Source organism: Cyclopterus lumpus, chromosome 19, assembly GCF_009769545.1.
Source record: "Cyclopterus lumpus isolate fCycLum1 chromosome 19, fCycLum1.pri, whole genome shotgun sequence".
Taxonomy (NCBI): domain Eukaryota; kingdom Metazoa; phylum Chordata; class Actinopteri; order Perciformes; family Cyclopteridae; genus Cyclopterus; species Cyclopterus lumpus.
Window position 1 is genome coordinate 12,438,515 of NC_046984.1, and position 25,329 is coordinate 12,463,843.

Below are 25,329 nucleotides of genomic sequence, written 5' to 3' on the forward strand. Positions count from 1 at the left end.
CTGTTTTTCATTATTAATCTCGGATGCATTTGAATGTTATCTACCAGTTTTTTTTGATAAATCCTCTGCATAGTAATTAAGATTGTATGTGTTTTGCAACGCTACTATTATCTGTTGTCACATAAGCATCATGTCCCACAACCAATGTCCTTTTTTACTGCAACTTGACTGGTTCTGGAGGCATATAAAGAAGGCAAGTCAAGCTTTTTTTTTAATGACTATTTTTACATCATGCTATATATTATGACTTATTTCCAAGTTGTACATTTTTAATGGCATACCATATTATGAAATTTTTGCATGGCATGACTTTAATCGGGGCTGCACGGTGGTGTAGTGGCTAGCACCGTCACCTCCCAGCAAGAGGGGCCTGGGTTCGGTTCCCGGTCTGGTCGGTCCTTCTATGTAGAGTTTGCACGTTCTCCCCGTGGCAGCGTGGGTTCCCTCCGGGTTCTACGGCGTCCTCCCACAGTCCAAAGACATGCAGCTCAGGTTAATGGACTCTAAATAGCTCAGACGTCTGAATCTGACTGAATGGTCGTTGGTCTCTATGCGTGTCCTGATATGAACTGGCGACCTTCGCCCCAATGTCAGCTGGGATGGACTCCAACGCCTCACGACCCTAAATAGGATATGCGGTTTGGATAATGGAATAATATATATTTTTAGCCACAGTTTCCCCAATATAAGACACTCTGAACTATAATTATATTTTTTTATTTAAATGACTCACTGACAATTGTTTACATTGATAGAGTAAGACCACTCATGTCATTCACCCATTCACACCCATTTATACACTGATGACAGGGACTATTTAAGACTTTTAATATCCATGACATTGTATTTACCAGCAGGATTATGACCATATGTTCTGCAAAATCACATTCTGGCATAGAGACAGAGCAAAACTTTCAAGAAATAATTGCGTGACACAAGCAAAGAACAGAGCCGACTGAGCCGCCTTCTCATCCAGTGATCTGCACAAAACATTCAAAAATAACTTAATTTCCGCTCGTGATTTCAATTTTGAAGCAACAATCTGCACAGCACTATGAATAAACACTAAGATGTTACTAAACATATCACAGAAAGTGTTCCTGACTTTAAAGGCACACCAAAATTATAACATTCACAAAGATATTCCACAGCGCCATAAAGCACACACATTTAAACTAGTCTTGTCATTTGTGTGTGTGTGTATGTGTTTGCGTGTAATGCTTCTGTGGATCTAATTTATACTTGTTGTTAGTTCCTGTGAAATGTCTATTTTATTAGGGTGATAGAAGAAAAATGCTGAGATTTAGGTTTGATCTAACGAAAGGCTAAAGTCTAAGTCCTAAATGGTCTTTAAGGAGCACCTTTTAAAGATGTAGGGCTGCGTTTGCAGGGCCATCTATTTATCATTATTATTTATTATTATTATCTTCTATTTATCCAGCAGTAAAACGTGTTGACCCCTAGTGTGAAGGGGTTTTCATCATCTGTTATGCATTTTATGAAGTAGTTATCTCTGATCTCCAAAAGATCTCAAAAGCACTCCACTGTCGAGGAGGCTAAACAGCAACCTCATTAGAATAAGGAGTGGCGAACTGAACGCAGTTTCATGCCGACTTGAACGGATTGAGAAACCAAAAGCAGAGGCGTAATGCTTTCCTGCTAAATCCAATGTCCTCCGTTATCTTTTCCAAACAGTTCTCAGTGTGTCACAACACCGCCGTGGTAACAGTTTCTGCTTATTTGTGATGGGATTGAATACGGTGCCATCCGGCACGTCATAAGATGCTCACTGAGCGAGACTTTCAGATTTTAGAGATATCTCAACAGAATTGATTTCTCTATTTAGTTCAAATAAAAGATGTTTTTTTTTCCCTGTCTGAGCCCTGGTCCTGATTGCTCCAACTGCAGCAAAACTGACCCTTTTTGGTATTCCTGACCAGAATAAAAGAATTCGCTCAGGTGTCTGGCAGAGAGAGGGAGAGAGATTTAAGTTCTTTGAACAGCAACTGTGAGATTTTAAATCACATCTGGCGCACCTGTAGCTGTTGATTGACAGCCAAAAGGAGGGATGTGTTCAACGGCTAATCACTTATTTTTTGAAGCCTCTTCTCATTTGTCTTGACAGGAGCTGTTTGCAGGGAGCTCTGTATGGATGGTGGAGACCTTTTCTCCTATTACTTCTAAAGAGCTCCCTCCCGGCAACGAACTGGAAGGTTCTTTCTCTGCCGAGTGCGGTTTCAAGCTATTAACTTCATCCAATACCAGGAAGGCTTCTCTGCTTTGGGGTTTGATGAACTGCACACTCAGTTTTGGCACCTCCGCGGCGCCGACCTGCTGGTTAGGCTTCTGTATGCAGTGGGAGAGGGTGGACACGCAGCTCTTCTTGAAGTTCTCGTTCATGAAGGCGTACACGATTGGATTGTTGAAGCTGTTGAAGAACCCGATGGCCTGAACAATGGCGATGATCATGTTTAGTGTGACTCCGTCATACTTGTTCTCCAGGTCATCTGGACGAACGCCCCAAAGACAGAGATCAAAACTGATTAACTGAACAGATACTTAAAGATGTACAGATATAAATAAAGAGCCATACGCATGTAGGCTACATTATGATAACATTCTTATAGACTTCAGCTGTACTTACAGTACTCAAACAGCATGTGGACTGTGTGGAACGGTGCCCAGCAAATGGTGAATAGCAGAACGATGGTAATCATCATTTTAACGGCTCTTTTCTTTTTTCTGTAGAAGGTAACAGAAGACATGTTGACTTGTTAGATAGAAGGAAAGGCACCGGTAGTACTAATTGAATTTAGAAATGCCTATTTCTTTTTTTCGAAGGGAACAAAGCAAATGTGAAGAATGTGAACTTCTACAGTGAAGATCAAACCTGAGTGAGGTAACGATGAGTAAATAGTTGAAATAGACTGTTATTTGCAGAACCGGGGAGAACATGTGATGCTGCCAGTGCTTGTTGCCCTTTAATTACCGAGCAAACAATCTGCCTTTTGATGTCTTCACCAGAAATGCTCCAGCATCAGAATGCATTCCACGTCTGAAATGACTGATTTTCACATTCAGTAACAAAGCAGAAAGTAGCAAACACAAGGTCAGGGTTGATGGATGGGTTTACCAAGCGGTTGGCTTTCTTCTTCTTCCCGAAACATTCGCATCATTTGGCATCATGACGATCTTTCCCTTCTTTTAGTAGTCTCAACTTCACAAGTTTAAAGCACCAACATCAACTCTTTGTAGGCAAGGGGCTTTGGCCGGTGCTGTCCAACGTACCTGGAGATCTTACTGATCTCCCTGTGGTTCATGGTGTTGAGGACCGAGGAGTCGCCCACCCTCTTCCGGATCCACAACTCGATACCAATACGCGTGTAGAGGAAAAGCATGGCTGTCAGGGGCAGCAGGAAAAGAGCCACCATGATGAAGGTGGTGTACACCTGCCTGTGAGTGAGGGAGCGCCAACTCTCCTGACAGCACACGTGGTAGTGATCGTACAAGAAGTCGTACTTCACCTTTGAGAAGGAGGGAGAAAAAGCCGTTAGTCCTGAACCAATGATCCAGACGGATAATGACGATTTGACTGACAGGCTGGTATTAAGGAGGCCACTTTTTTTCCACAGCATTTGCACACTTTTGAAGGGTCTGATCTCCTGTGGACGGCAGTCTGTGTCACTGCTAACCCTGCTGCTGCCCTGTGGGAGAGACATAAGCTCTACTCGCCCAGTTATTACCAGGGGACCTCATGAGATATAGAAATTCATCCCTTTCCACGTCTGTGTTTTGTTCGGCGATACGTCTTCTACCCAACTTTAACATCATCATCCCCTGGATATAATCTTCTTTTATACAACATATTATAATGTAGGATATTTGTATTTAATATCATAAATAGGATTACATTATATAAGCCCTTTAGCTCCAATGCAAATGATGCTGAGTGTGCCTCCACAACGCTTGACTAGAAAAATACGAACAGTATCACAAGACCTCTGTGTGAAATATGGCAGGGAATTTGTTTTTGGATTTTCTTCTTGACAAATTATGGACATGACAGATTTGGATTAAGATCACAGACAACTTCCGCAATTATTACAAATTACTAGAGGTCCCCAGGTAATACTAGACTTGTGCCAATAGCGCTTAAGAAGTTATAAATTGCTGGGACAGATCTACTGACAGAAGGGGGGCAGAGCTTTGTTTGTGGACCGGCTTCCCAATTTACTGAATACTCAAATCAGTCAAATTGAGTATTGAAACACTAATTCACAGTTAATCATCTTAAACCCTGTATAATATTCCAATAATATTCCTAGATCAGCTGAAAATACTACAGTAAAAAATTATTAAATTATCTCATTGCAGCATGTCATTTCTAATATTACTTTGAAATAATTACATAGTAATTCATGATTGTGAGACGTTGTATTTACGCCTTGTGGCGTGCCCAACCGAAAGGCACAGACTGACAGTCAAAACAATATCCAATCGATTGTCATTCTGAACATAGTCGGCAGGTTATTCATGCTGGAGAACTTGCACACCAGGATCATCACGCCCAGCCCAGTGTTATTGGCCTTTTGCTAATGGTTTAACACAGGGCAACAAGAGACCATGCAAGGCAATAATTCACACAGTAATCTGCCAAACCACAACAACCTCATCACTTTGGTACCGAGAAGAATGCAAACAATAAGTCAGAATCAATCAATAATCAAGGGTTTACTTGATGCCTGACACTGACAGCCTGTTATGTGCAGCTGCAGGTAACTGGACCCAAACGCCATCAACGAGGGAAAGGCAACTTTATTGCATAACTTCAAAGCAGACAAAACAAGCTCACACACATGATCTTCAGCCATCAACACAAGACGAACCGACAAAGGGGAATGACACGAACACGACTTAAATACAGAGGGCTGGTGCTGGTGATTGGACACAGGAGGAAACAATCAGGGACAGGGCAGACAATCACAGGGACAGGAAGTGCAGGGAGACAAGGACTTCAAAATAAAACAGGAAACACGACACAACACTACAGATCCTGACACAGCCACAAATTCACCAAACTAAACTAGTTCCTGCATTCTCTGATGGTTTCTTCTTTCTCGGACAATCTTTCTTTCTTTCTTTTCAAGTAGCACATCCCGTATAGACTGTAGCACATTAGAGGGCACTATCCATGAAAATGTTTTATTCAATTCTGCAACAAAATGAATTCTGAAATGAAACCCAGTCCAGCAAATAAAGCGAAGGTTAATAAGAGGCCTATTCAGGGGACAGGCAACACTGTAGTGGCACCATAATGCCATCAGAATGGAGACGTACAGCAGAGGCATTGCCCACTGCTGTCAAGGCCATGGCTCTGTCTCATTATGGTTCCCTTGTGTTCCTCTGTCTTTCTCTCTTCAGCCATGTCGGAACTTGTCTCTTAGTGTGTGTCTGTGTGTGTGTGTGTGTGTGTGAATGTGTGTGTGTGTGTGTGTGTGTGTTTGTTCCCAGACTTGCAGTATTTCAACCCCGGCACTGAACACATCTGGTACCCGACCGCTGACTTGGCTACGGAGGTAATTTGGCGTTCGAGGCCGCTTGAATTCAAATGTATTTCTTGTGTGTTTAATCCGATCCACTTCTGATCTGCTGCTCTGTGCAACAGGTTCACAGCTCGTGTGCCTGCAGCTCTGCCACCTATCTAGCTCTGGCTCGTTTCACCAGGGACCAGCTTCCCACAACCTCTGCCTCCACCAGCCGGATTCTCCCCCTTCATCCATCCACATCAAGAGATCTTCCTTTGTTTACGCTCAAAGTTTGTGTCCTGCATTTGCAGCAGCAGAGAGAAGAACATATTTATTAAAGTTCTTTGAAAGCAAAGATATGATTGGCTTATGGAAACTGTGGCACATCTGGTTGGTTAATTTAAAAGTGAATGCCCACAATCAGTTACAGCAAGAGAGAGAGAGACTGAACTGCTGCGGAGCTTCTTATACCGAATGGCGAGATGGTGAAAAAGCCAACTCGCAGTTCTCAGCCATTCAATTCAAGTCTCTTTTCGTTTCAGTGGGTTTGTGCAGTTATGGTTCATGACATTCACAAACTGCAGCAGCATTGACCACAACGACATCATCATCATCACCTCGGTACCGAGGAGAATAGAAACCACAAGTCGGAATCAATCAATAAACAAGGTTTATGTTCTCCTATGTACCGAAGTGATGATGATGATGTTTGGAAGATTACTGTGCGAATTATGGTCACCATCTAAAAAGGGTAATCACAATCAAATCTGCATTTTAGGACAGGTTTAGAGGAGTGAGAGTTAAGGTGATGTGGAACTGATATAATATTTTTTTTTTTTAATGAGAGGTTTGATTAGCACCACTTACCTCTAGCTGTTGCACAAACAGCATGGGGGAACCCACGATCACGGAGGCAATCCATACCAGCCCTGCAGGATACCAACAAGTACACCAATTACAAGCAGCAAGCCGCAGAAAAACTTGGTTTACTTTCAATACTTCTCAGTTTGATACAGTTTTCGTCAAAACCTGCAAATGACTAATTCCAAACAGCAGCTGCATAATGAAATATTTTTCTCATCAATAACAAGCTGCCAATCATGCCGAGTGCCAAGTTCCTCACATTGTTTTGTTTTCAGTTCCAACAGTGAGACCCAACTTCAGTGCTTTGGTCATTATTTACCAGAAATAACAGCACTTACTGCCCTTGTCTTTTAAACATACATACATAAATCAAGGATTATTTCAGATGAGGAAACATTGAGTTAAACATTGAGTTAAGAGCTGATTTTATTCATTCTGTTGTGGAGTTTCATAAGAACACGTTGGGTTTGTTTTCACTTTTAAACCTGACACATTTGGGTTTTTACGACTGATATTCTATAACAGCATTTCTTTTTTAAAGAATGACTTTTTTTTAGTTAAACAGTTAACTCTCCCATCCAAAATGTGAGAAATAGTAAACACTTTATGAAAAATAAACCTGTTGCCATTGCTGATGCACCATTGGGGCCTTAAAGTTGGACCCCGAGGCGACAGATCATTGCCAAATCATCCTGATGTTAACAGCAATTTCCAATTTGGCATAAAACATGGGATACATGTGTCGAGACATAAAGAGGTTACTAAATGTTCACGTTGACTTCCCAGCAGAGGGAGAGAGCTGCAACAGCGCTTCATAAGCTTTCAGTCATTCCTTTTCTGCTGCTTCCCTTCATTCTCCCCTCGCTGTACAAGGGACTAAGGCTGGAGTCAAGCTGATTGGTTAATCCAACTCTTTTTGAGAAGCGGTTTTCAAGCGGAGAAGAAAACAACTTCTAAACATGGTATACTGAATATCTGAAAATCAGAAAACAAAAAGTCCCATGCGTGTTTGACTGCATGCAGCCTTCAAACATCAACCCTCCTTTGAGTCTCTGACCTACTGTTAACATAGCACCCTTCTCTGTATAGGTCCTCAGAGACATTTAGTAGAAGTATAGTTCTCGCTTTAATCGGATCTCGCTGAAACAAAGCATTACTTTGACCTGCATAACACTCAGAATAACTTCTGGATGTGTACCAGAGGTGTACACAATGGTTATTTGCACTTTATAAATCAGAGCAGCCTTCATCTGGCTCACAGAACAGAGGATCCCAAAGATATCCACTCTCAAAAGCCCATTAAAGGCACACAAATATTAGAATACCTAGCGTATTGTATGCTCTTTTCGATGAGTACTGCCTCCTCATCTTCAGTGGGAAGACAATGCCCTGGTACCTCTCAATGGCAATGCAGGTCATTGTGAGGATGCCTGTCACTATGGCTGTCGTCTGTACAAAGGGAACTGTCTTGCAAACCAAAACCCCTGCAAGAAAAACAGTTGGGTAAAAAAAAAAACGAGATACTGATAAACAGCACAAAGCATCCATTTCTATGAGAGTTCTCGCCCCCTCTTTTGTCGATCAGACTGAAAACAGAGGCGACCTCTCCCCCATCCTTTTCCTCTTCCAGCGGAAGAATAATAATCTGTGATTATTCTTGAACACAAATATGTCACAGCTAATGAAGCACAGAGCTGAAACCCAGGAGAAGATTAGCACTGTAGTGAGACCGTAATGTCTTGATTCATTCACGCTGAACTAATTGTGGCATTTTAATAAGAGCACATGCTTTGAGCCGGCCTTCAATTGCTATGATACGCTGTGTGTTGCTACTTTTCAATAAGGCGTGCTTGTTGTCGGTATCAGACATGGTTCCAATATTGTGAAGTGCTAAATATGATTACATTTCTGGTGCCTTTTAGAGGCTGAAGAAGAGTTGTTTATTATCAGGTGTCCACCTGGACAGAGTAACAGAAGAGACTATTGCAGTATTTTACAACAGCAACATTTCATCTGACTGTAAAGTGACTGCACCTTACATCAAAAAGTATGTATTGTTTTTTTTCACAGATTCTGCGACAACACAATACATAAATAAACAGCCTGTAATAGTCCAATGTTAAATGTGACAACCATCAATGCATTTATTGATCTGCGTGGACATATTTCATTCAAGATATTATACATCTTATATTCCTAAAATTCCTCACAGTTTGGGGTCTTAAAAGTGACAGTTGTGTGATAAATAGACAGTTTTTTAAAAATATTTACACTGAACCTGAAGACACAAGGACTCAATCTTTAATTTGGAGGTATTAGCTCCTGTTGCAGCTGGCTTCGTTCCTTGAAGGGATACATGTTTTGTTTGTTTGATGATTTTATGACACACTATATGACATTTTGATGACATACATTACTACAACTTGTTCATGACATTTCCATGGTTATACCATATGCTATGACATTGTTATTACATTTATATGACATACAATTACTTTTTATGACATACTATATTATGACATTTTCAATGACAATTTATGGAAAACTATACCATACTAACAGACCGACTGACAGAACCCTGAAATGGGGCATCAACAAGTTGAATCAGCACCTCTCAGTTACACTTAATTAATTTGTAGTAAAACTTCTGTTTGCTAATGCAAAAGACAAACAATAACAACAGCAACAACAACAACAACAAAGCAGACTGTAATCTTCCAATACTAAATAGTTGCATGTGGCACTCATCGATAGATGTATTGATCTGTGTAGAAAGCTCCCGCAGTAGGTATAGCTTGAAGGGATCAATGTTTGCTCTGCTTGTTTGAGGTCACAACTACTTCAATGTTCCGCAATTCAGTCACAGTTATAAGATAGTTAGTGCGCTTCATAGTTTATTTTGAGTAACTTATGGACTTCTCTGTGATGCTATAGCGTGCGTCATTAAGCACAGAGCCAATTAGAGAATAAAGGTTTGAATGCGCCTTAATTGCCTTATTTCCCATATGCAAATCCTTAGCCATGAAAAAGAAACTCACCTCCGATCCACTCAGACGAGATGTTTTGCAGCAAAGTGAAAGGTATGCAGAAGAAAGTGATGAGCAGGTCACTGACCGCCAGAGAGCAGATAAAAATATCGGTGGGCGTCTGTATCGCCCGTTTCTTCAAAACTATGTAGATGACCAAACTATTTCCAGCCAGAGCCAGGACGAAGATCAGCATGTACATGATGACGAAGGTGGTCTTGGCGCTGTACGGCAACTCGGGGATGTAGACGAGCGGCTGGATGTTGTACGTGTTGATGAACTCTTGGCGGCTCAGGTTGTAGTGCTGGAGCATCTCCTGCAACGCTTCGGGGGTTATTTTGGCCGGGGCGGCCGCCATCCTGGCGTTGGGGGGGGTGGGGGGGGGGGGGGGTGAGGAAGAGAAAGAGACAAAAAGAGAAAGAGACAAAAAGAGAAAGAGACAAAAAGAGAAAGAGACAAAAAGAAGAAGGGTGTGTGACGGAGCTTCTCTTTAAACTCCTTCGCGTGCGTCCCGGTGGTGCGCTGCGCTGCTGCCTCCTCCATCCATGCTGGATAGAGCGGCATGCAACTGTTGCTCTTGGTGCTGCGTGTGTAACATAGTTGAAAAGGTTCAAGTTAAATCCCGCTAAATGGGGAAACTACGCCACCTGTTGTTGTGAATATGTACTTGCGCTGAATAACAGACGCAAAGGACCCTGGGTAATCCTCAGGGCAACGGAGGATTCACACATAGGTAACTTGCCTATGAATGTCTGTGGGCAATATAGTGTTAGCTAATTAGGATGGTACATAAAAGTTGAGCTGGCTTTATTTGTTTGTATAGTAATTGTCTTGTATTATATTCTCCATGTTTTCATTAAGTTAACTATTTGTTTTGTACGTGTTTTATTGTCACTAAAGAATGTCTCCAGTATAGCTAGCTAACACTAACGTGATGCCGTCTTTCTAGACTGAGCATGCGCTGTTGTCCACACGACATGACGGAACTGTGTGGTCCTTTGTGATGAATGCAGGTATGTTAAAGTATGTTGTTCTGTTGAGTGTATTAATGTTTTAAACATGCAGATGGAATATTTTATGTATCTACATGTTTATTTGGCTATACAATTGTTATTAGAAAATTAATAATACGTTAAACAGTCAAGTGTGAGGACTCTGTATGTAACTGTATATTTTGGATTATACTGTATATATTTATCTTGTATTTCTCCTCATACATTTAAGAGAGAGACAGTTTCTGTTCTATTTCAGTTATTGTATTCACATGTACCCACTATACAATCACATGTTTCATTGTTAGTGTATTAAATATGGGAAATTTCTCAGAGCAACGGAGGATTCACACATAGACTGAGCATGCGCTGTTGTCCACACGACATGACGGAACTGTGTGGTCCTTTGTGATGAATGCAGGTATGTTAAAAATGCAGGAGATGCTGAATAAACTGCGGTTACCACAAGTCGGCCCAGCTCCATGAGATTCATTTGACCGGGAGACATTTCATAGAGGTTACACGTGCGTGCGAGCTCACTTTAGATAGAGGACGAAGTGACAGACCAATGACAGGTGTACCGCATAATTACTGTGATGGATGAATATTGTATATTCATGCTCGGTCATTTACGTTTACTTTTAGCCTTGAATATGCACACAATTTAATACCTCTTACTCCACCTTTATTGCAGATGAACGAGCATGGTGATATGTGACAAACTCTATTTTGGCATATGAAATATGATTTATGAAATTTTTATTACATACTATATTATGAAAATTATGACAGTATGACCTACATGGCATACTATACTATGAATTTGTACTTTTCATGAGACATTTCTTATTACATTTTATGGCATACCATGTTATTACTTTTTATCAGCCTTAATTAAGACTGCGGTATTGCGGTCTGGTGAATATAGTCTTGCCTTTCACCATACCGTGTTTTCATTATTACACTAAACCAGAATCAGAATCCTTTATTTGCAAAGTACGTTGAACATACAATACATTTGACTTGGTGAAAGGTGCATAAGAATGAACATCAACATAGATTAAAACAATACATATAACAACAACTCTAGACTCTAGACTCTATCTGCTGAGGAGGTCCTCAGGAGTGGATGGGGCACTCTTGACTCTGGTGTCATGGTCTGCTGGGGCAGCAGCATCTCAACTTAGATACATTTTATTATGTCTCTTGTTTGCACTTTGCTGCTGTAATCCTGTAAATTCCCCGCTGCGGGACTGACAATGTAGATTATCTTCTTTGATCTCATCTCATTACAACACGGCCAAATGGCTCATGGTATCATGGAAACCACTTACAGCGGTGACGATTGATAGAAAAGTCTTTTATATTTATGTTGGAGCCAAGCAAGCTTTAATGAACAACCAAAGCACAGCAGAGCATCCTCCATTCTACATTTAACCCAACAATTAACTTAATAGGGGGATTATTCACATACACAAAAACAGACACAAGGCAGCAGCATTGTGTGCCGTCGGTTCAACACAACACAAAAGGCCTATCTATATTTTGCTGTGTGAGAACATGGCAGGCGGACAGGTAAGGATGCATTGATGCGAATACACTGTTTGGATTTATGCAAATATATTATCACTACAGCTATCAGTTTAATATGTGTGTTGTTTGAAGCCGTCACTGCCAGTTAATACAAAAAAGCAACTGTTGTTGAGCTTCACAAAATGTCCTGCATTGAATCGTGCCCACTGACTCAGAAGTAGTGAAACAATACAAATATTCTGAAATGATAAAAAAAAAAAAGAAGGAAGAAGAAGTTGAAAACAGTTATAAAGAATTCAGAGTTAAAACAGGCAAAGAAACTTAAAAGTGACCGTCTTAATAATTGATATACTGATTTTTCCACCTTGGGATGTTCAGCCAGGGGGTGCCAAAAAGTTCTGTCCAGACTGAAAAGGTTCAGGATTTCAGGCTGCACTGTGCACTGTGTGTTTTAGAATATGTCTACTAGAGGCAGCAAATAACTGAAATTAAATAATAATAATAATACTTCGAATTTATATATGGCCCTAAATCTGAACCTTAGGGGAGAACACAGATTCAACAATCTCCTCTTGGACAAAATGCTGGAAATTAAATCGTTGTTGCAATGCATTTGTATTTTCTGGTCTAACACGCTTAAGGTTTACTTTGATGTAGGAACATAAAGGACACAACGTCCTCCCCCTGCAGAATGTGTAGCTCTATAAAAGAGCTACACTACACACTGTTTCCTTCCGAGAAACGTAACCCTGACATGGTCATAAAGTGACCCATATTCATTATTTGGTTAATATCCAACATTTTATTTTTATACTTGCTATTAACCAAACCTGGTCCGTCCAGAGCCCAACATTTGCAGATGATCAATTTAAATAGAGTGGTCTACAGTATCAGGCAGAGCTCAAATTAAGTATACTGTCAAATGTTACAGGATCTATAATCAGCAGCAATCAGAAGATCAGCGTTGACGTTGAAGCCGATCTCAGTGCTGAGAGATATTTTAAAAATAAGAGGGATTTTTATTCTGAAAGGTTTGGTTTACTGCAGATTAAAACAGGAAAACAGGTAGTTTTTTCTTATAATGAATCCTGAAAGTTATGAAATTCAAAAGTGATATAAAAGTGAATATTATTCACTCTTACACGGCAAACATACTGTTGCCTTTGATCATGAAGCCCTAACATGCCATTGTTACAAAGGCTCCAAAAGGAAATAAGTTCACTGAGCATAACCTTTTGCATGCTTGACGGATAGCCTGAAATATTTCATTTTACAGAACCAGTTCTATTTGTATGCCAACTCTACGGCCTCAGGCTCTTAATGCTGCTGAAATTAATACTTTCATAATTGCATTTTTACCTTTACAGGATCGTAAGGAGCAGTGAAGACATTTCTTAAGAAAAAAAAAGAATATTTCCCACACTGGGAGAACATTAAAGGATAAGGGCTTCTGCCTGAAGCCCTCGAGTGATGGCAGCATGAAACAAACATATACCTTTGCCTCGTCTGGTTTGACATCATATTGTAAAATAAGTGGAGCTATAAATACCAGCTTTCAGTGCACACTCCTTTTGTGGCCCGAGCAATTATTAAATCGGCAGACCACCACAGCTATTCTCTCAACAAATCGAAGAAGTATCATTTTAGAGCAGCGGCACTGTACTGTATATAGATTAAAAAAATAAAATTAAAATAAAATGGCTGAAACCAGATGTGCCACGAACAAGCGAATGGAATGAGAAAATCTCAAAGGGACACAATAAATCACTGAATTTAGAACCTAGCTAAACAGTTTGATGGGAATGATAAAGTCACGACTGGTCTCTACATCTTCCGTCGCAAACTAAAAACACATCTTTTTTGACTATACCTTAAATAGGGAAGGTAGAGCCGTAGTAGCACTTTAGTAGCACTTAAATGTCTCTTACTGATAGCACTTTGTAGTTTGGCACTTTAGTAGCACTTAAATGGCTCTTACTGATAGCACTTGTACTTGCTTGATTCTTGTTGTTCTGAGTTTGCACTTATTGTAAGTCGCTTTGGATAAAAGCGTCAGCTAAATGACATGTAATGTAATGTAATGAAATGGAAGAGGATACAGCAAACACACATTATAAAAAAAAAGATATTACTTGGACCAAACCTCCTTTTATTTACTTGTATGCATGTAAAAACACATCTCTTTACTCATTACTGGGTTTGCTTTTATAGAACTATATGTACCGCAGTATTCCAGTAGATGAGTAGAAAAGACACTAGAGACAAACAGACATTATACAGATATGATGTAGAACGAGGAGAGAACAAACTGTAACAACCTGTAGCTGTTAGTTAGCAGCTCAATGGAAATAAATGGTCTTTTGAAAAAGTGTGATACACTGCAACCATAAGAGGTCCTTGAGCATGCAGCCATGAATGGCCATCCCAAATCAGTGGTGGGCAACACAGAGGTGCACACTTACTCACACAGAAAAGGAGGCATAATTCTCCTGGCAGAGATAAATAATAGAGAAGCATTTAGCATCCGTTTGTGTCACCAGGAAATTAAAGGCTTTATTCCTCGACTGGAATAGCTCCCAAACAGCACATGTGGCATCTGTGGAACCACAGGAAGGCGGAGACCTTTAGCATATTACACACAAAACTACACGTGTACGTTCTACCAGCTTGGAAGAACAAACAACCTTCAATTAAAAAAAAAGAAAAAAAGGAAGACATTAAAAATATTGTTTGGTCTAGGCAAGTCTACTTTATCTCAGACCCATAAGAGAAAATGCAAAACAAAACACGGGTACATTTTTAGGTTATCATTAAGCTTTGTGCTGTTAGAGTCAAACAAGACAGGAAACAAGTAAACACTGATAACAAGTGCTCCACTGGAGGCCCTTGCAAAGGTTGCTCATGGCAACCGCGTTGTCTGATGCTGAAGAGGAGTCAAAATTCGTGAAAAAGACCGTTTTGGACATCCGGAATAGTAATGTACGAGTTATCTAAGTGCTCGCAGTCGTTGTTGCTTTGGACTCTACTTTTGAGAACTGCAAAAAGCAGAGTGCCATGACGCACAATGTTACTAACAACTTTTGTTTACTTTTTTTTAAACTGCAGTAATAAGCTTTATCTGGATATAAGAACCCTATCGCTAGACAGGAAATTCTGCAAAACTCCAAGTTTCCCATATGATATGGGCCATCACCTCACCTTCCACACTTCAATTCTGCCTCCAGAAGAGGGCCTTCTCCCCTCTGCACTGAAGCCGAACACCGACAGTGGATGTACATCCTGTCAATGTTTCAACTTCTAATATGAAGATGATTCCTGCAGGAAGACTGGGCTGGGGCTCAAAGCTACAGAGTTTAACACAATTCACCCTAATTACCCCCTTCCATCATAATTTTAAACTTTTCAACAATCGAATAACTACTATTGAATTCGGTTGTTTAATTGAATTTCATAAACTTGTTTGCGGCTTTGCATGTGAAAATCCAGTCACATGGAGTGCAAATCTGTCATTGTTCTCAGATGCCATTGTTTCTTGTTTAGGGTTGGGTTTCTTAGCAACAAAGGCAACACGGCACATAAAGTACCAACGGTTTTGAGCTGGAGTAGGTTGGCTCTTCAAACAAACCTTTTCAGGTTAATTTTTAAATAATTTTGAGTTTTTCTTTCACTCCCTCAGATTCAAACAAAACCTTCAGCTGTCACTCCAAGATATGTCGATGGCACAGAGTCCGGCCTCCCGAGGAAAATCAAGAGAGAGGAGCCAGAGCCAAACTAATCAGGTGCCATTCTCCCCCGAGTTCTCCAAGATGCTGATGAAAAGCAGTCCACGCTTTGGTTCCTTGAGTCACCACTCGTTCTTCTCCCGGCACAACCCTCATCCAAACAGAGTTAAACATATTCAAGGTGAGCAAGCAGCAGAATTTCTTTGTTTGCTTTATGATTATTTTTTTTACAGCAAATTCACTTAAAATGCAAATCATGCATGCTTTACATGAATTCCAGTAATAGAATGCATTTTATAATTCATCTTTTCAGGAAAGATATCAGTGGGTGTTGAGTATTTGGTCCAATTACTCAGTTTGGTATTATTGCACTATTGATTGGAGCAATTCATATCGTCAAAGTACATCATATATAATTGCTCTATTATCTATTTATAACATTTACACGCACCCTCTCAGAATTGACGCTGGGTCTTGATGGGAGAATTATCCCGACATATCTGTTCACTCAATGGCCCCTATAAAATAGGTTAGAATTGTATATGACCCCCTTGATAAAGTAGTTATTAGGCACAGATACAACACAGCTTACAGTATTGATCAGTTAGACAGCATGTATCAATCTAGGAGGTGATTAGTTTAACTCAACATATAAAATGGAAGCAGGGGGAAACATCTGGCACTGAGTGTCTCAGATTATTACTTCATTCATCATATAAGGCTTCGACACAGTTTGTAATACAGACAGCACACATTTAGATTCTAACTGTCAACATTATAACAAACTCTTATCAACTGGTTGCCTGTTAATCTCATTGTAACAACACTCCTCCAGAGATTCACTCCTCACAGCTGTTTTTACATTTCTGTTTGTGCATGGACTCAGTAAGCAAGACATTGTCTGTTATGGTTCTTTCATGCCTATGAACAACACTGTTACACCAGCGGTTTGGTTGTGTTCCTCATGTACGCTCAGCCACAGGGGTATAAGTGACATATTACGTGATTTCTATGAAAAATACGAGGACAGATCTCTCACCAGCAGCATGTTGCTCAAATTCAGAGGCTTCTTCTTAAAAATGGGCAGAGGATGTGGAGGAGCTCTCGCCCCATGTTTCACTGTATTTAGCTCAAGGGATCCATTGCTGCAGATTGTCACATTCAATTATTCTCAGCAGTCAGTCCAAAATGTTGTTTAAAAGTCAATCTCATTATTTCTTCACACATATATATATATATATATATATATATATATATATATATATATACACACATATATATACCAATATACACAAATATACACACATATATATATATATATATATATATATATATATATATATTTGAAAGAGACGGCTGCATTGTTGGCAGCGAAGTTCTTTCTTTGAAGTTCTCATGAAGTTGTCATCTTTGATCTCACCAGGAACTATACTTTTTTTTTTCTTCAGGACATTTCCTTTGATGGCTCCACACTTTTGAAGCACTTTACCCTCTGTGTTGAACTGTGAATATTGCGCCTCTCTTTCCCACAGGACTCAATGGCAGGCCCGTCTGCATGGTGAGGGATGATTGGTTTGTCACCTCGTCCTTATTTCCTCATCCTCTTCTCAAGAGTCACGTCCTCAGGAAAGCACCTAATCAAGCCTTAGCTTTTCTCCTCCCTCAGAATCTTTATGGAGTGAGCACAAATAAATCAGGTACGTTGAATGTAACACACAGCGCTTCCAGTTTATTATTACTTGGAATTGAGCATAAGAACAACGGGAAACATTTGTCCTTTTATTTCAGCAGCACAATTTTCAGAGGCCTGGAGGGATGAACTTAAAGACCTTGCCGCAAAAGTCAGTTTGTCTCCTCAAGCACAAAAGGACAAAAAAGACGTATGTATATTGCTGTAAATCCTGTAATCTGAAGTATGTCAAGGGCTACTCTTCATTACCCTTAGCAACTGTTTTACTACTGCATTTTTCTTAATGTTTCCGGTTCATACATTCCAAACTTATAAAGGGTTGTAGTGGAACATATTTTCAAGGTTGTTGTATTAAAGAGCATGATTTTGTCAATACAATTCCAGGACCAACCGGAGGAAGAATTTGTCCTCCGAAAGACTCAATATTCAGCTGAAACGGGGAGAATCATCCCTTCATCCACAAACTCTTACCAACGCAGACCCTATTCACAACGCCTGACGTATCCTCAGACATTTCACGATCAAGAACTCATGGTAAAATATTCCTCCACTGATGTTCATCTCTCCCCGGTTTAAGATTATATGTTTGCTTGAAATGGGGCACAGCAAATAAATATTTTAGCATTTCAAAAAAAGAAGAGATTTCCAACATTATAGATGATAATTTGTAGCCCTCAGCACAGCTTCTTCACTAGGCGTCTTGAGAAAATCCCTTGCAGTTTGAATATAAATGTGTTCGGTTTGCCAGATAATGTTGTGAAGTTGTTTTTTTTCCAGGTGTTTGAGCTTCTTTGTCAGATCCTGCAGACAGATTCGCTGTCGGCTGTCCAGCAGTGGCTTCTGCTTGCAGGTCAAAGAGGTACAATGCTTAATTTGCCATCATTAGTTTTCTTAATGCGTACTGCAACAGATGGTAATCAGTAACACATTTATAGACATGATCATCTCGCATTTCTATTCATCAGTCAAGAGAGCTATTTAAAAGAACCACTGACGGAAGGTATAACTGCTCTGCTGATAAGAACCACTCGTATTATATGATGTACCCTCAGAGAAAGACCTGGTGATGGGGATGATCAAGCAGGCTATGGATGGTGCCGACCTCTCGGGTCATCATCAGCAGAATTTCCAGCCGCTCCAGGCTTTTCATCCTGGTGCATCTCCGTCTGTGTACGGTCCATCGTCCCATCAGCCGTGGAGAAAACAACAGAGAACGAGGTTAGGGTGATCTGACTACTTTTTATCTGATTCTTGTGTTCTAAAAGGTTTTGAGCTCAGCGTGTTTATTGCTTATTTATTCCACAGCTTATACAAAGAGATGCAAGCCTCCAGCAACGACAAACCAGGTAACAAAATGGTGCACTAATGTTCTCATTTTAAATCCCTTGAGACATTTTTTTCCTTCTGCCGCCTCGATGTTTTCTTTATTGACTATTTCAATTTCAAGTTTATTTTGTATAGCCCAGAATCTCAAATTTGCCTAAGAGGGCTTTACAATCTGTACACATACGACATCCCTGTCCCAGGACCTCACATCGAATCAGGAAAAACTCCCCCAAAAAACCTCTTTCACAGGGAAACAAGGGAAGAGACCTTCAGGAGAGCAACAGAGGAGGATCCCTCTCCCCGGATGAACAGAAGCAATAGATGTCATGTGTACAGAATGAACAGCGTTACAGAGTTACAACACATTCAATGAATATGACAGAAATTATGAATAATGAGTAGTCTGCATGGACCACGATCCAGATAACCAAAATCCTTGTAAAGAGAAGGAGGTAGAGAGGAGGGGCATCAGCAGGGCCATGGCAGGAGACAGGAGGCAGTTGGCAGGGCAGGAGGCCAGAGGCAGGGCCAGTAGGAAGGAGGCCGGGCCCATGAGGCAGGAAGGCACGGCGAAGGAGGCAGGGCCAATGAGGCGGGGGGCAGAAGGCAGGAAGCAGGGGCAAGACTAATAAACTATGTAAAGCTAATACTCTGGAGGAAATGTACATTCATGCGAATTTCACATTGACACCGCAATTAAACTATAGTCATGTAACAAGTCACTCAACGTGGAAATATGTAATTTGTTATGAAAGGGTTTATTTTCTGAAAATTGTTCATAAAAAAAGATCTGTTTTCACAAATATAAGAGGAAACCAGAACATTCATAGTAAACAATTGTGAATAACATATTTCATTATTTTTTTTAAATGAACACATGGACCCATGTTAAGCGTCACATCACTAGCTTTGTGTGACTCAGACGTGAGCATTCTTTTGCAGAGAGGATTGGAGATGCAGAGGTCCTTGAAGTCCACTCAGAAGCTCAGGAGGATCTTCAAGATCCCCTCCTTCAGAATGTATAGAGTTCTCTAATTTCTATAGAGATAACTGCATTATGGTTTCCTTATTTTGAGGATTAATTGGTTCCCTTGTTTATTGGTCCAATACTGTAGCATATTTGCCATATAGATGTTTCTTAGACACATACATCAATTTAATGAGATACCGTAATTTAATTTGTAATTGAATAAAGCATTATACAATAGGCGTGATGGTTTTACATGATACTGTGGATGATGTTGCGAATTGTATATCGCTCATCTGGAGGATCATGTTTTTAAGTGTAACTCGTTTGCAGGGGAATAAAACTTGAATCTTGATAGATGTGTTCATGTGGCTTAATGTGTGCAAAAAAATCTTTTATTGCTAAATATATCATGAGCAATATCATTTTGTTTCCCATCAGAGTGGCTGTCGGGATGGCAATGTTGGTCTGCCATTTCATCCAGACTGAAATATTGATCCAAACAGTTCCAGTTCCCAGATAATGCCTCCGGATGAAGTTGTTTTGTTGAGCTGCAGTGTGGCCTTGGGTGAAATTATTGCATGGATTTCCGTTAACATTTGTACAGACATTCATGGTGCCGGCAAACTTTTAAACTTTGTCCAGTTAGAGTTTTAGTTTTGTCCACTTTGGTTTATGACCAAATAACTGCAGAACACATGCCATTCCCATCAGCCTCAGCTGTAGTGCTAATTAGCAAATGTCATCATGCTAACAGGCGAAACTAAGATGGTTGATGAACATCATACCTGCTTAACATCTGTATGTTAGCTAAAGAACAGCTGTGCTCAGGTGCAGCGTCACAGTCTTAGACAGAGAGGTTTTTATTTGTCAAATAACACATTGTTTCCTCCTTATAATATAATTAGCAACAAAGTGGCACGTCAGATACAAACTGGTGCTGTTGGAAGTAGCTCAGGCGCATCCTGTTTCCACTCTTCATGCTTGAGATGTTTCTACAACTTGATTGGAGTCCACCTGTGGTAAATTAGGTTGATTGGAGATTATTTGGAAAGGCACACACTGGTCTATCTATACAAGGTCCCACAGTTGGTAGTATATGTCAGAGCACAAACCAAACCATGAAGTCCGTAGACCTCAGACAGGATTGTATCGAGGCACAGATCTGGGAAAGGGTACAGAAAAATGTCTGCAGTATTGAAGGTCCCAATGAGCACAGTGGCCTCCATCAGTCAGGGAGGTGACCAGGAACCCGGTGGTCACTCTGACAGAGCTCCAGTGTTGCTCTGTGAAGAGAGGAGAACCTTCCAGAAGGACAACCATCCCTGCAGCACTCCACCAAGCAGGGCTGTTTGATAGAGTGGCCAGACGGAAGCCACTCTTCAGTAAAAAGGCACATGACAGCGTGCCTGGAGAGACTCAAACAAAGATTAAACTCTTTGGCCTGAATGCCACGAGTCATGTCTGGAGGAAACCAGGCACCGCTTATCACCTGGCATTGCATCCCTACAGTGACGCATGGTGGTGGTGGCAGCATCATGCTGTGAGGATGTTTTTCAGCGGCAGGAACTAGGAGACTAGTGACTGCAGCAATGTACAGAGACATCCTTCATGAAAACATGCTCCAGAGCGCTCTAGACCTCAGACTGGGGTTCATCTTCCAAGACAAGGACCCGAAGCACACAGCCAAGATAACAGAGGAGTGGCTTCGGGACAACTCTGCATGTCCTTGAGTGGCCCAGCCAGAGCTCAGACTTGAACATCTCTGTAGAGATCTGAAAGTGGCTGTGCAGCGATGCACCCCATCCAACCTGATGGAGCTTGAGAGGTTCTGCAAAGAAGAATGGGAGAAACTGCCCAAAAATAGGTGTGCCAAGCTTGTGGAATCATACTCAAAAGACTTGAGGCTGTAATTGCTGCTAAAGGTGCTTCAACAAAGTATTGAGCAAAGGCTGTGAATCCTTATGTACGCGCTATATTTTCGTTCTTTATTTGTAATAGATTTGCTAACATTAAAAAAAAAAAAATTCAGATTGTAATTATGGGGTATTGCGTGTAGAATTTGAAGGGAAAAATTCATTGAATCCATTTTGGAATAAGGCTGTACAATATATGGAAAAGGTGAAGCACTGTGAATACTTTCAGGATGTACTGTAAATCCCCAGCAGACCAGATTAGCTTCCTATGATGCCCAAGGGCATACGTAAAACCATAATGAAAAGGTTGGCCTGAGAAATGATTTGAGCTTGAATTCATAAATAATGCATGCCCCATATTATAATCATTCAGTATGATGACATGATCTTCTCTCTCTGGCCTATTGTGGATAAAGGCTTTACTAGATCTGTATTAAATCTACATTACAATCTGATTCCAGATTGGATGAATGTGTAAACAGGTGAATGTTAGCATGTAGTGTTAGCGCTTTGAGTGTTGCCGCTATATATAATAACAATATATACCCAACCTTAGTTTGTAGGTTGTGTGTTTATATTATTATTCTTATAAATAGCGGCAACACCATTTAGTCTTCCTTTGGATAAAAGATGACTGTTTTAAGACATGAACATCTTGCTTCCACAGTAGTGCTTATCCTGAAGAAAACATCTCAAACTTTACCTTGGTACTTTAAGGGCACGAGCCATCTGGATGCATTATTCAATTTATTGTACAGTATGGTTAGTGCATTTTTATGGGATTTATTGACAAGACAATTACAGACTAGAGCCGACGGCTCACTTATTTGATTCTGGCTGACAATCAGTTGGATTCCTAGAATATCAGATTATCAGTCGTCTTGCAGTCATTTTCAAATGTCCTATCATAGTAGAATTTCATGCAAAAAGCAACGTTGGCTTTCTCTCTTACAGTCAATTCTAAAGTGTGTACTTCTGGCGGAAATTATCATTATTCAATTAACCTGAATGGCAAAGAACCAGTTTCCCCAGTTATATTGAACAAGTGAAAGTGCTTAAATCAAGAAAGAGATGAGAGGAAAGGAGATGGTAACACGCATGCAGGAACTTTGTCAATTGATGCCTACCATTGGTTGCCACGGAGACCAAATCAAGCCGAGAGTGTACAATATGATAAAATAGAACTTTATTTATCCCAAAGGAATTTATTGTCAGAGTTTCATTTAAGATAACAGAATAGCAAAAAACAATAGAATACAAACATAAAAATATATGAACAAGAGAACAAGTGTAACAAACAATACAGGCACTAAATATAATACTATAGCAATAAGAGGAAAGTAAATTAATAAAGTTAACTTTAACTAAAATAAGAAAAGTAAAACATAACAACAAAGATTAGTTTGTAGAGACAAGGATGAGACAAGGATTCAAATAGAGAGACATGATTGCATGGAAATTAAACAAGAAAAAGAACCTTTATTACAATGCTCAAGGACACAGAGCTGAGAGGCTTATACAGTTACAGCACAATGTGCATTTGAAGAGTACCTATGGCTTTACATATGTTTAAAATAAAATGAAACTAACTAAATAAACACCCAGAAGATCTGAGATGCATCTTAGCTCTGGGTCATTTTAAGTCAAATACAAGATAGTTGCCTTCCTTTCTCATAAGATGGATGTGTCTTGACGAAAATATACAGTGTGTCACTACGAATGTTAGTTAATCCTATTGGGCATGTGTGTGTGTGTGTGTGTGTGTGTGTGTGTGTGTGTGTGTGTGTGTGTGTGTGTGTGTATGTGTATGTGTATATATACATATATATACACACACATATCTATACACACACATATCTATATACACACATATATATATATATATATGTATATGTACACAGACATACATATATATGTATGTGTATATATATATATATATATACACACACACATACATTTTATTTACCTTATATATGCTTCCTTTGGGCAACATTATCAGGAAACACTCCATAAACTTTCATTATTATGCAGATGATACTCAATTATATCTATCGATCAAACCAGAGGAGACCAGCCAGCTCGCTAAACTTCAAGCATGTCTTAAAGACATGAAAACATGGATGACCTGCAACTTCCTGATGTTAAACTCAGACAAAACTGAAGTTATTTTACTCGGCCCAGAACACCTCAGAGATCAATTATCTGGTGATGTGGTTTATGTAGATGGCATTGCCCTGGCATCCAACACCACGTAAAAAATCTCGACGTTATCTTTCACCAGGACTTGTCCTTTAACTCCCACGTTAAGCAAATCTCAAGGACTGCATTTTTTCATTTACGTAATATTTCAAAAATCATTCACATCTTGTCTCAAAACGATACAGAAAAACTGGTTCATGCATTTGTTACTTCTAGACTAGATTACTGCAACATCTTATTATCAGGCTGCTCTAATAAGTCCCTCCAGTTGATCCAGAATGCTGCAGCTCGTGTACTCACAAAAACTAAGAAAACAGATCACATTACTCCTGTATTAGCCACTCTGCAGTGGCTCCCTATAAAATCAAGAATCACATTTAAAATTCTTCTCCTCACCTACAAAGCCTTGATTAGTGATGCACCATCATATCTTAAGGAGCTTGTAGTACCATATTGCCCCACTAGAGAGCTGCGCTCACTACATGAGAGGCTACTCGTGGCTCCTCGACTCCTAAAAAGTAGGATGGGAGCCAGCGCCTTCAGTTATCAAGCTCCTCTTTTATGAAACCAGCTTCCACTTTCAGACACAGTCACCTCATTTAAGAATAGACTTAAGACTTTCCTGTTTGATAGTGCTTATAGTTAGGGCTGAATCAGGTTTGCCCTGGTCCAGACCCTAGATATGCTGCTATAGGCTTATAGGCTGCTGGGGCACGTTTTAGGATACACTGAGCACCTATCTCCTCTTCTCTCTCTACTTATGGATGAATTTACATCTCTCCATTGCACCTTATAAACTCTGCTTCCTCCCCGGAGTCTTTGTGACTTCATGTCTCATAGGGTCCATTGGACCTGGCGGTGTCTGATGCCTCCTGCCTGGTGAGCCGGCCTCCTGCCATGGCCCCTGCTGATGCGCCCCGCCTCCCCTCCTCTCTACCTCCTTCTGTTTTATGGATTGTGGCGGTTCATTCATATATTCTGTCATATTCATTGAATGTGTTTATGTAACTCTGTAATGCTGTTCATCTGTACACATGACATCTATTGCTGTTGTCCATCCGGGGAGAGGGATCATCCTCTGTTGCTCTCCTGAAGGTTTCTTCCCTTTTTTTCCCTGTGAAAGGTTTTTTTCTATTTCTTGGGAGTTTTCCTGATTTGATGTGAGGTCTTGGGACAGGGATGTCGTATGTGTACAGATTGTAAAGCCCTCTGAGGCAAATTCGTAATTTGTGATATTGGGCTATATAAAATAAACTGAATTGAATTGAACATACATATACACACATATAATTGTATTGCCACAGAATGGAATACGCGTTACAATGAATTGACACAGATTATGAATATTGTGCTCAAACTGCACACAAATCGTAACGCTGAATGAATGACGTGTTCGTGTAGAGCATCCCAGTGGCTATTCACAAACAAGTCCTTGCTACAGTCGGCCTCTTCCCTGGTGGCGTGACCGCAGTTCGAGGTCAGCTGGCCCGGTCAGCAGGTTAAGATCAGCTTTGACGTCATGAATCATTCTCACAAGGTCACCCGTTTGCTCCGCGCGATAAGAGGCAG

The 25,329-nt window shown here is 40.3% G+C and overlaps 2 protein-coding genes across 7 annotated transcripts; one reads left to right on the forward strand and one right to left on the reverse strand.

Moving 5' to 3' along the window:
- Positions 1-2,109: 2,109 nt before the first annotated feature.
- On the reverse strand, positions 2,110-9,749 carry LOC117749045 (pyroglutamylated RF-amide peptide receptor). The gene is made up of 6 exons (XM_034559246.1): positions 9,428-9,749; positions 7,715-7,873; positions 6,393-6,454; positions 3,289-3,524; positions 2,645-2,742; positions 2,110-2,507 (listed from the first exon to the last, which is right to left on the reverse strand). Exons 1-6 carry the CDS (start codon positions 9,726-9,728, stop codon positions 2,110-2,112), a joined length of 1,254 nt encoding a protein of 417 aa, XP_034415137.1. The 5' UTR covers positions 9,729-9,749.
- A 382-nt stretch (positions 9,750-10,131) lies between these two features.
- Positions 10,132-20,265, forward strand: tbata (thymus, brain and testes associated). 6 transcript variants are annotated; one of them, XM_034558702.1, is made up of 13 exons: positions 10,132-10,148; positions 10,365-10,428; positions 10,742-10,828; positions 15,617-15,843; positions 17,195-17,220; positions 17,329-17,359; positions 17,451-17,542; positions 17,737-17,886; positions 18,130-18,211; positions 18,405-18,570; positions 18,658-18,698; positions 19,621-19,697; positions 20,087-20,265. In XM_034558702.1, the coding sequence occupies exons 4-13, from the start codon at positions 15,651-15,653 to the stop codon at positions 20,132-20,134; spliced, it is 906 nt and encodes a 301-aa protein (XP_034414593.1). In that variant the 5' UTR covers positions 10,132-10,148; positions 10,365-10,428; positions 10,742-10,828; positions 15,617-15,650; the 3' UTR covers positions 20,135-20,265. The 6 variants fall into 6 exon arrangements, with proteins under 6 accessions (XP_034414593.1, XP_034414588.1, XP_034414590.1 ...); XM_034558697.1 differs by having other exon boundaries at positions 17,195-17,359; XM_034558699.1 differs by having other exon boundaries at positions 17,195-17,359; positions 17,454-17,542.
- The last annotated feature ends 5,064 nt before the right edge of the window (positions 20,266-25,329 follow it).